The sequence below is a fragment of the Sinohyriopsis cumingii genome, chromosome 2, assembly GCF_028554795.1.
Source record: "Sinohyriopsis cumingii isolate HCF-2022 chromosome 2, ASM2855479v2, whole genome shotgun sequence".
Lineage (NCBI taxonomy): Eukaryota > Metazoa > Mollusca > Bivalvia > Unionida > Unionidae > Sinohyriopsis > Sinohyriopsis cumingii.
In genome coordinates, this window is record NC_142962.1 from 141580631 (window position 1) to 141593530 (window position 12900).

The 12900-nt window shown below is 35.5% G+C and overlaps 1 protein-coding gene across 1 annotated transcript in view; it reads left to right on the forward strand.

The window, feature by feature from the left end:
* LOC149805961 (uncharacterized) overlaps nt 1-12900 on the forward strand; it is a 129805-nt gene that overhangs the window by 45956 nt on the left and 70949 nt on the right. Inside the window, exon 4 of the mRNA XM_089950753.1 lies at nt 2816-2924. Coding sequence (XP_089806879.1) covers nt 2816-2924 — 109 coding nt within the window. The remainder of the gene's footprint in view (nt 1-2815; nt 2925-12900) is intronic.

Sequence of the window (12900 nt, forward strand, 5' to 3'; positions counted from 1 at the left end):
TATCATGTGCTGAAAAATGGCATTAAATCCAAAACAATAACTAGAAGACCTCTTGTAAAGTGTACATGGTTCTAAATGAAAATGGTGCCACTGTGGTGTCCAATATGGCCACCTCAGGAGCCATCTTGAACTTTTTTTTTTATTGCTACTTGACCTGGATGGAACATCAGTCTGATATGAGGTTTTCATCAAAAGACTTATGATTTCTACTTGGTCCTGAATGAAAAGGTTGCCACTCAGACATAACATATAGCTACCAAATGGCTATATTGAAAATTTCGTTCTCAATACTTCTCCAGAATACATGGTCATATCAGCATGGGATTTTCACTTAATGACTTCTTATGGTATCTGGTTGGTTGTCAATTAAAATGGTGCAGATCTGACTTCCAATATGGTTGCTACAAGTGCCATCTTGAAATCTTGTTATCATTTGTCTCCTAGATTGTTGGTAATATCAGCACTGTGCTATCACCAAAATACTTCTTACAATATCTAGTTCATTCTAGATGGAAATGGTGCCAATCTGATATCACATATGACAACAATGGGAGCCATCATGCAGATGTTGTTGTCTTCACTGCGCCAAAACAGAATATCATATCAGGGTTGGATTTTCACCAGTAGACTTCTTGTGATGTCTTATTTGTCCTAAACAAAAATGGAACCAATCTGACATTCATTATTGCCACCACAGGAGCTAGTTTGAAAATATTGTTATTGCTGAAAAATATCAGAGATAGTTTTAACACTCAACAGTTTAAAGAAAGTAATGGTCTGTTTTTGAATTTCTGGAAAATCATTCTGCTCAGTAGAATATAAATCCCTAAGGTCAAGGGATTATTGTTGTTATTGTTAATTGCATGTATTGTTGTTGTGGTTGTCATATTTTTTATTATTATTATTATTATTGTCATATTTGTTGTCACAGTTGTCATATTTGATTTTAGCATTACAGGATAGCTATTAGTGATATATTTGTTTTTATTGCTGTTAGTCTTGACGTTTTTAGTAATCCATAGGTTTAAAGCCATGACCGTTAGATTCATACCTAAATGCTTTATTGTCCAAATGGCTGTTACTTTTGCATGGTATTTTGTACTGCTAATATGACTATGGGAATTGCACAGAGTGTGTACAGTATATATTTGTTTCTTATTAATATTTACATACCAACATATCATTTTTTACCAACAGTTACAAAGGTTATTGATTCTGAAAGAATGAAAGCATGTTCCATACTGTACAATACAATTCTGTCAGTGCTGCTTTTGATAAACCGAATAACTGAGCCTATACAAGAACTGAAAATGTTATCAGGAAATTCTCCCTTCCACCCCCTTTGATAACAAAACCCCACAAAGTGAGGGAATAGAGGAAGGATTTGATAAAGAAATAAAGATAGGGCTTGAAAATGTAATGCTTTATTTTTGTACTTTCTGTCAACCTTTTGGAGCAATGTTTTAAAAATGATAATAAATCAAGCATGATAGAATTATAAGAACCTGCCTGCCTGAACATAGTAACTATACATCAGTTGATAGACTTCTACTTTAGCTATATTTTTGTCCATGCTTATATTCATGGTTTTATATCTGATTGGAAGGGAACTTATTTACTTGAAAAAGAGATCCTTATTCAATATGACTTTAAATTCATGGTTATGAATCCAGTCAGAAGGGGTCCTATTTACTTCAGAAAGGAATCCTTGTTCATTAGGATTTGAAATTGATAGTTATGAATCCAGTCAGAAGGGGTCCTATTTACTTCAGAAAGGAATCTTTGTTCATTAGGACTTGAAATTCATGGTTATGAATCCAGTCAGAAGGGGTCCTATTTACTTCAGAAAGGAATCCTTGTTCATTAGGACTTGAAATTCATAGTTATGAATCCAGTCAGAAGGGGTCCTTTTTGCTTCAGAAAGGAATCCTTGTTCATTAGGACTTGAAATTCATAGTTATGAATCCAGTCAGAAGGGGTCCTATTTACTTCAGAAAAGAATCCTTATTCATTATGACTTGAAATTCATAGTTATGAATCCAGTCATAAGGGGTCCTATTTACTTCAGAAAGGAATCTTTGTTCATTAGGACTTGAAATTCATGGTTATGAATCCAGTCATAAGGGGTCCTATTTACTTCAGAAAGGAATCTTTGTTCATTAGGACTTGAAATTCATGGTTATGAATCCAGTCAGAAGGGGTCCTATTTACTTCAGAAAGGAATCCTTGTTCGTTAGGACTTGAAATTCATGGTTATGAATCCAGTCAGAAGGGGTCCTATTTACTTCAGAAAGGAATCTTTGTTCATTAGGACTTGAAATTCATGGTTATGAATCCAGTCATAAGGGGTCCTATTTACTTCAGAAAGGAATCCTTGTTCATTAGGACTTGAAATTCATAGTTATGAATCCAGTCAGAAGGGGTCCTATTTACTTCAGAAAGGAATCCTTGTTCGTTAGGACTTGAAATTCATAGTTATGAATCCAGTCAGAAGGGGTCCTATTTACTTCAGAAAGGAATCCTTGTTCATTAGGACTTGAAATTCATGGTTTGTGTCTGATTGGAAAGGGACACTGTTGTCTTCAAAAAGGAATCATTATTCTTTCATTATTGAAATTCAGGGTTTTATCTGATTGGAAGAGGAAACCCTATTGCCTTTACAAAGGGATCCTTACTGAGTATGTCTTGAATTCATGGTTTGTAGCAAGCACACAGTCCATGACAACTGGTACACCCCAGATGAAAGTGAATTTACAGTGTATGTTGAATGACTTGTAAGTAACAAAATTGACATTTTTGTTTCTCTCCTTTACAGATGGGGATGTGTACCAGCGCAGTGTAGGAGTTGGAAAGAAGATCCTACTAGATTGGTGTCAGAGAGAGCTGAACACCAACTTTGATCCTCAGAATTCACTTGCCTTCAGGTAGGTCCTTAATTGTAGATACTCTGGAATTCTTCGCTTTCCTACCATATATATTTGCGTACAAGTCAGATCAAACTGAAGACTGTTTGGGCCCTGATATGCCACCATATTGTATGCCAGTACGTTTAGGTCTAGGTAGTTTTTAGGCTTAATCAGCAGAACAGACAAAATAGACCCTGGTATGTCAGTACATTATGGAATGTCAGATGTAATTCATTTTTTTCTATGTGAGTATATACTGTAAGATAGTGGAAGTATTATTTAAATGAGGGAGATTTAAAATTTAATTTGTTACACAAAGATAAATTAAGGGGGCCATTGACGTGAGGGTTAAAACTGTCTGGGTTTATGTGCCTTGTTTTGCTCTTGTGCATGTGAAAAATAAGTAACCAGCTTGCATTATAACTATCATTTCTGCACCCATTATCAACCGCTATTTGATGATAAGTGTAATTATATATGTGCGTTTTAGATAAATAGTTCTGTACCCATAATGATACAGAACTTGCATTTGGGTGAGTCATGGGATGCAGGCATCTTGTCACATGCACTGAGTCACTGTGACCTACTATTTACAGTTTACTCAGGTTTTCTAAGTAAATTGTGTCCAGACTAATTGCAAAAACTTATTTATAAGTTGCCAAAAAACTGCAATGTTGATTAATGAAAGCAAGCACTAAAACTGGCTCACTGTGACCTGTTTTTTTAACCATATGTACTCTTTTATAAGTCAAGGCAAACTGCAAATGACAAAGATCCTGATCTGCCATAGCATAATGCAACTGCAGATCAGGGTCTATGTTTTTTGTTCTACTGACTACTCTTAGCAAACTGCACAGACCCAGATATACCAATGCATTATGCAATGGAAGATTTGGGTCTGTGCAGTTTTCAGATTGTCTTGACTTATAGGCAAGTGTATAAGGCAGATTTTTGGGGGATATCATTTCATTCAAATAGACTAATATCTTGTGAGCTTGCAAATAGCTGAATTATTTTTTGACATTTACATCATACTGTATTTGTATTTCAGTTTAAATATATTTTTAGCTGTGTTAAGAGCAAAAGTCTTGAAGCACAGTGGTTGAACACTTGCTTCATGCTTCTCAGTCTTGGTGGTGGTGGTTGTGGGGTTTAACGCCATTTTTCAGCACACAATAGGCTTTGCATGGTGGCCAGTATTAATGGTGGAGGAAGAACCTGGGAAAACCCTAGAAAGAACCACTGATCCATGAGAAGCTACTGGCAAGCTTTCTCACATAACCACATTGGCCGAATCAGTTCAGGTTACAGTATTGTCAGTAATATTTTGATGTTCATATAATTATATGAAAAGTTATTATTTAAAATGTTCAGCATGTTCTTAAATTTGAAAATATGCACATGTTAATTTAAAAATGGTATCTGCAAATTTATTGAAGTGCAAAAAAATAATTATAATTTTTTTGTTGAGCCCACCTTGGTGGTAGCTCAACATAGTCATTACCGTGATGTCCACATATGCGTTTATCTTTACATCTTACCACACCCTAGATTAACTTTAGTGTTAAAAAAGTTTGTAATTAGCTATAACAGTGAAGAAAAGGTTTCTACTTAGCTATTTACATTTCTAGACCATACTTTTTAATTGGTACCACATAGCCAGCATTATGCTGATGTGCTATTAAATCATAATACATACATTTTTGACTTAGCAGAATACAATGTGGGCTGGACTAAAGGGTTACACTTGTTACAGATTAATTGTGTGGGAAACAGTAACACAAAAACAGTATGATTGTTATAGATTGATTTTGTGGGAAACAGTAACACAAACACAATATGATTGTTATAGATTGTGTGGGAAACAGTAACACAAAAACAATATGATTGTTATAGATTAATTGTGTGGGAAACAGTAACACAAATGATTGTTATAGATTGATTGTGTGGCAAGCAGTAATATAAAAACAATATGATACGTAACAAGCCATGGTATGTTTATTTTATGATCTTGTTTCTATTTATTTATTTCTTTGACTAAATTTGTAATTTTAAAAATTATTAAAAGTATTTGGATTCTCTCAAGTTTAAGGGTAACTGTTTTCCTGAAAATCATGTAGAGTAATGTTATCTGAACAAACACAAATGTTACATAGGCCCAAGAATGGCCTTTGAAAATGTTTATCTAGTTTATAATTCCCAGTTCACTGTGCTATAGAGACTGGCACTCAAGTTACTTCCTAAGTCAGGAAATTTATGACTGCTCATGGCAAAAGTAAACATCATAACCACTAGGTCAACAGTTCCAAGCTTGGTCGATCTCCATAGACTGGTTATCAATGTTTGGTTTTGTAAGTTATCAAGAAACACTGTTAATAATTTAAACAGTCCAGATGATTGGAAAGTTCTATTGAAAGACATTTCAGGTAATTGATTGAATACAATAAAGAACATGGAAACTCAAATACAAGACATGCTATTTTCAAAGTGATCCTAAGAAAAGGAAGGATTATCTAAAAAAAGGATAAAGGATCACATAAGAATTCAGTATTTAATGAATTGTTTTTCATTATTTTCTATAGTTTGAGGAATAAAATGTGGCATTATTTTGTCCAGCACTGACATGCATGTGTGTGTACATGATAATCCCCAACCTTTACATGTGAGTGTGTGTGCATTATATTGTCTAGCCTTTACATGCATGTGTGTGCATTATATTGATATTGTCCAGCCTTTACATGCATGTGTGTATGCATTATATTGATATTGTCCAGCCTTGACATGCATGTGTGTATGCATTATATTGATATTGTCCAGCCTTGACATGCATGTGTGTATGCATTATATTGATATTGTCCAGCCTTGACATGCATGTGTGTATGCATTATATTGATATTGTCCAGCCTTGACATGCATGTGTGTATGCATTATATTGATATTGTCCAGCCTTGACATGCATGTGTGTATGCATTATATTGATATTGTCCAGCCTTGACATGCATGTGTGTATGTATTATATTGATGTTGTCCAGCCTTGCATGCATGTGTGTGCATTATATTGATATTGTCCAGCCTTGACATGCATGTGTGTGTGCATTATATTGATATTGTCCAGCCATGACATGCATGTGTGTACATTATATTGTCCAGCCTTTACATGCATGTGTGTGCATTATATTGATATTTTCCAGCCTTGGCATGCATGTGTGTGCATTATATTGATATTGTCCAGCCATGACATGCATGTGTGTGCATTATATTGTCCAGCCTTTACATGCATGTGTGTGCATTATATTGATATTGTCCAGCGATGACATACATGTGTGTGCATTATACTGACCAGCATTTACATGCATGCATGTGTGCATTACATTGATATTGTCCAGCCTTGACATGCATGTGTGTACATTACATTGTCCAGCCTTTACATGCATGTGTGTGCATTACATTGTCCAGCCTTTACATGCATGTGTGTGCATTATATTGTCCAGCCTTGACATGCGTGTGTGTGTGCATTATATTGATGTTGTCCAGCCTTGACATTCTTGTGTGTGCATTATATTGTCTAACCTTTACATGCATGTGTGTGTGCATTATATTGTCCAGCCTTTAAATGCATGTGTGTGTGCATTACATTGTCCAGCCTTTATATGCATGTGTGTGTGCATTACATTGTCCAGCCATTACATGCATGTGTGTGTGCATTTCATTGTCTAGCCTTTACATGCATGCATGTGTGCATTATATTGATATTGTCCAGCCATGACATGCATGCATGTGTGCATTATATTGATATTGTCCAGCCATGACATGCATGTGTGTGTGCATTATATTGATGTTGTCCAGCCTTGACATGCATGTGTGTGCATTATATTGTCCAGCCTTTAAATGCATGTGTGTGTGCACATTATATTGTCCAGCATTTACATGCATGTGTGTGTGCATTACATGCATGTGTGTGCATTTTAGTACTCTGCAAACAATGTTTCTTCTCCTATGCCATTTGAGAAAGAGACATTGTAGGTTTTAGATGTGATTATATAATTTTAAGTTAAGGGATTAGATCAGGTGACTAGATTTGATGGTGGGGTAGGGTTGGAGGAGGAGGAGGAATAGAAAATGTAAGAAATAAGGTTTGTTGTTGTATTGCTTTTTATATAATATTGTAAAACTAAAGATGGGACTAATGGAATCTAGCATGGCCTACTATGAGAAATTAATAGTCAGGCTGTTTTAAAAATGGGCAAACTTAACCTGTTACTATTGTAACCATCAGGAGGACATGGAGTCAGTTGAAACTATCCAAGTAAATCTTCTAGATGTAGTCATGTATGGCATACACCAAGTTTCCTCATACTGTGAATTCATGTATTTTTGTCGGTAACATAAATAATGGTTTGCAGAGAATGACATTGTCATCTATATACTCAAGTTCCTGATACCAAGCACAGATCCTGTTTCTCTTATTGGCCAATAATATGCTTGTTGTTGTTATTGTTGAGTCTTAAAACTGTGGTCTGTTGGAACTATTGAATCTAATAAATATTTGGCATGTACTCCATCCCAAATAACAAAAGTGAATTCATGATAACTTTTTTAAAAGCCTTTGAAAATTGTTGTCACTATTTCAATTAGGGTTAATTGAGTGTGTATTTGTATGGAGAGGGAGCATTGACACATGTAGTACATCAATGAAATACCGGCACCTGGCTACAACAGGCTTGAACATGCTTCAGTTCTTTAACTGTCTGCTAAATTGAATTGATATCAATCAGCTAGAGCACAGGCTAACAGCTCAAGTTCAACAACAAGATACCATTGTTGTGCCCGTCTAAATTCATTAATTGCATATTGGAGTTAAGACACCATTCAGGACCCAGTAAGATGAAATTATTGAGCTTTTTTTGCCTATAGTGTGGACAAAGATTGTATTAAAGAGGTAAGCAATGAGGCATTCTTGTTATGGTGGTGTCACATTAAGTAATTTTATCGTTCATGATGTACCTCAGAAGTTTTAAATATAGTTCGGATTAATAGCCAGGGTATATTGACAAGTTGATTAATGAAAATTGATTTTTTCGTTGCTTGGTTCAAATACACCATTTGTACTTAAACTTATACTGAGCTCTTGAGAGCTTTAATTGTTATAAAAAATTCTCAGTGTTGAATATGATCTCACTTGACTGTCTTTTGTTTACTGAGTTTTATCTGGTGTTAGTACTCATGCAGTTAGTACTCATGCATGTAAAACCCATTTTCAGTATTAGAAGAAAATATTGCAAAAAATGCATCATTTTAAAATACAAGTAGCTTCATTTGAAAAAGGGACAATATCTGCACATATTTTAGCCTGATGTTTCAAAATGCTTGTTTAAAGGTTTAGGATATTTTACATAAAAGTGTATGAAGATGCTGAAGACTTACATTGCAATGTCTTTTTATCTCAGTAGTCTAAAGACTGATGATACATTGTTTTTTAACATACTCCAAGAAAGATTAAAAGTCAATTTATTTTAATTCCAATTATTGGGCCAGTCTGACCAGTGGTTGGTTTTGAACTGGTTGAAGATCTAGAGCAAATAATGTACTGCAAACCTCCCCCCTCAAATTTATACAGGTTTTATTATGTACCAGGAATTCACTAGAACTGGATCCCAGTTGGGGCCCGAAGATGGCCCTCAGACCATCAGCCTCAATCCTTAAGTCCATTTACACTATTTCACCACACCCTGTCAGCTGTGTAACATCAGATCATATGGATTTGACATTATGGGCTTGAAGGCCTTTATAGTTGGTATAAATGTGATACTGATTCACTGTCTCATATGGCCACTAGCTGTTTCTAAAAGTAGAAAAACCTTGTAATTTGTCTCAAAAACTGTTTCACAGAATATTACCAAATTTGACAGAGAGCATCCTGGAATAAAGGCCTCTCAGTCTTACACTAACAATGATGTAGTGTCATCAGATATGGCCACTGCTGCTAAAAATAGAAAATCCTTTTAATTACTTCTTATTAGAAACTGTTTAGTACATTCCGATAAAATTTGAGAGAAAGAATTCTGGTATAAAGGTCTTATATATCATTATAAATTAAGCTGATTTGCTATCAAATATGGTCACTATTACTAGCAAAAGAGACTCTTTTTAAATGACTTACCCAAAACCACATAACAGAATTCAATCAAATTTTACAGAAAGCATCCTGGCATGGCTAAAAATATAAAACCTTTAGTAACTTTTTGGAAACAACTCCGCTGAATTTGGTCAAATTTGACCCTAGCATGGAGGCCTTTCAAATTTATGCAGATCTGACCAGCCCAACATCATGTGTGGCCGCTGTCACAGGCCTCATCTATGATATTATAAATAACACTGTCAAAAGGTGTGAATTGATCAGATTATGTTGAACCTCTAGTTAGATTATCTGTTTACCTGGTTTGTATACCAGTCCAACAATCAATTGATACAAAACTTTGATAGAATGCAATAGAGCCAACAGCAAATTTATTCAATAAAATCACAAATCTCTGGTCAACAATAAATACATAATCTTTGACCTGGTTGATCCAATATCCTGATAATACATTAAATTTCATCAGTCATGATATAATGGGAGAGTTTCAGTGTTCTTGTATTGATCCTTCTACTCATCTGTGTTCTTGTTATAGATATCGTTTTTCCTCTGTTAGTGTGTCTCTTCAGACTCCATATTGTTCTGTCCTCTGTGCTGTTTGCTGCTGGTGCCTAAAGCTTACTTTCGAAGCTTCATTTTTATGAACCAATTTCAAATTTTAAAATGTTTGCATTGCTTGGAGTGCCTATTATTTAACATACATCTAATCTAATCCAATTCCTTTACCACATTAACTATCTCCCTTGAGCCATTTTCCAAGCAAAATTCATATGCCTCCCAAATTCTGTTTACACGTGTATGTGAATTCCCTTTTAGGCAACTGTAGTAGCGCCTTTCTGATGTCACTGCGCTATGGGGAATTAGTCACAAGCAAGAGGGTTTCTTCTTTTTCTACCTTTAATGATGTATGTTGCCCCTAGTTCTTCATGCTGACTCCCTGCACTATGTTTGACCTGGTTATTTAAACAATCCTAGCGGACTTCAGAGAAAACATTCCCTGAAGACCTATTCTAAACTAATATTCTGGTCTGATTGTGTTAGGTGCAGACCCTTTATCTAACTCTAATCTACATATCAAAATGCACAGAATCTAAATTTTGTAATCCAAAATAAAGCCATATATGTACTCTCCATACACACTCTTTTCCCACTGATGCTGTGTGTTAGAATTTATAAAAATATTATTTTGAATATGAAATTACTTGTAAACTTTATCCTTTTGAGCAAATTACTTCAAAATTAAACTAAAACTACTCAACTCTATTTTAAGCACCTTATACCTACTAAAAGAGATTCAAATTTCCCTTCAAATGGTCACTAATTTTAATGTTTAAGCATTATGGCAAACTTGCTATAATTGATTTTAATTAGCTTTACAAACACATCTTCCAACTGTTCTACTGACTCCTTTGTTTCAATTTCTCTGGACTGTAACTTGACACCATAGCATTTGAATAGCTGTTGATAACTTAGTATTGACCCCAAATCTCTGCCTCTAAATCTAACTGTGACTGTAGAGTTACTCCTCTATCATAGACATACTGTTATTAAATTTATGTAGAGAATTTAGAAAATTTATACACAAATATATCTTTCCTTCTAAAACTAATATAAATACCATAGCACCTGAAATAACTAAATTTAGCCCTATAATATGTCCCTCCGGCCCAGCAAAATTTGGTCCCCAAATTTTTATAACATACTATTGTTTTTGTCAAATTATTGAATAAATTGGATTTAGACATGTATTTCATAATGTTTTATGTGGCATCAGTGTTCACACACACTTCCTTGCACACTACAAACCTACAAAATCTACTCCCTAAATAGAATTTACATTCCATAGTGCAGGGTATTAAGGTACAAAAATATTGCGATTTATTACAATCTTTTCAGTTAGAAACAGAAATAACTTTATAATCCCAAGAGGTCTTATGGATGCTAATTTTAGGTAAATATCTTGATACATGTATATGTAAAATAATTTCAAACACTTAATTATTAATCACACTAATAATTTATATATCATCTTTGTCTACCAAAAGTCACATGAACAACAGTTCCATAAATGTCTGACTTCTCACCAATCTACAGTACTTTGTATAATGTTCCATGAATGTCACTTCGCTTTGAATGTAATCTGCAGGTATCACAAGGATTTCAAGATTTTCTTGAACTGAATAAGAACTGGCACTAACATTGTGCCATAGACTGCTTTTAAAATTACAGTAGTTATTTGTTTGCAAAGAATAATCCATTTGGAATGTGCAACATAGCTGTCAATTGTCCAAGTGTGGGATTTATACATCTGTTCTGCTATACCATAGGAAGGAAGATGTGCAGGATAGATATGGAAGAAAAGGTTGATAGGAAAGTATAGCACAGCAAAACAAATATAATGAGTCCACCTTTAAGAACTAATTGATCAAGTCCCTTTGGAATCTTCACTTTGCATACTTTCTTCTCTTTCCTTTTTGTGTCTTTGTTACATGAAATTCCCGGAGCAAAAACTGCGGTAAAGCTTCTTCAGGTTCCCATGTAGTCTTGGGGAAGTCTTGCCATTTAACCCTATAAACACGCTTGCCACGATGCCGACTACAGGCTAGAATTTCATCAACATCCAGTAAAGTTAGGTTCTTTCGCATTAGAATGTGTGGTATCGGGGAGCTGTGTTTCTCCACATGTGTTCTTTCTGTCAACACAAGGGTGATTTGCAGCCTTGCTCTCGGTTCTTGTTAGTGGCCTGGGTTTAAGAAACCGTCATTAGCCATTGTACATGTCTCCCTCATTTCTTCCTTGGTGTTGTTTCTTTCGTTCCGTGTGGGTTGTTATCATTTTGTCTGTTTTCCGTTGATACACTGAGTGTAGGTCCTTGTTCCAGTATTTGATATTGCTTTTTGTTTTTCCGTTAAGAGGTCCTTGCATATGTATTATCCATGTTCAGTTCATAGTCCTTTATCGTTTCCTGGTTGTCAACAATCTTTTTTTTTTTTTTTTTTTTTTTTATTATTTGATCCATTCATTTTCCCACTGCTGCGGCTAGGCGTTCTTTGCTTCCATCACCAGAAAAAGGTGGCATGAGACTGAAATCCATGCAGCTTCTATCCATTTTGATGCAGTAGAATCACAAGAATCAAAGGCACATATAGCAGCAGAGGGGGCGAATCGGACATTTTGTCCAATCGTTATTTTGCTTAATTATTACTTTCTGCACTCAACGATCTAGTGTCGTCAGCGCCTGGTAAAAAAAAAACGACGTCGGTCCATCCTACACGATGGTGACGTCATTTGGTTTAATTAACACCTTCTGCGCGCCGATCCCCAGCGTCGTCAGCGTCCGGTAAGCACGTCGACGACCGCGTCGATGTCATCGCCCCCTCTGCTGCTAAGTGGTTATTTACAATGATCTTACAAACAGAGTGATCACTAACTCCTCCTCTTGCAGGTCAATTAGGTTATTTGACTGATCGGTAATTCTAAAATTAATTCTCGTTAAAAACCGATCATGGCATCGCATATAGACCGGATTAATCGGACTCTCAATGATCAAAAATCCCGGAGGGGCTGTTGGTGAAAACGAATAAAGGATATACCCCTGTTGAGCTTGATTTGATTGCTTGGTATCCACCTGGTAACTCCCTTCGATAACATCGCACACTAGATTAATCGCTATCACCGATGCAATATTTACGTTGTATGGAGCAATATGCCTACCACCATCTCCGTTATCGTATCTGAGGATAGTTGATGGGGGGGCGTCCGCGGGTGGATTCTCAGGCCATCCTAGTATGGTTCTTATTGAACTGTTATAAATATCAACCATATACCCCGGTGTGCTTATTTCAATCGTCGACGATA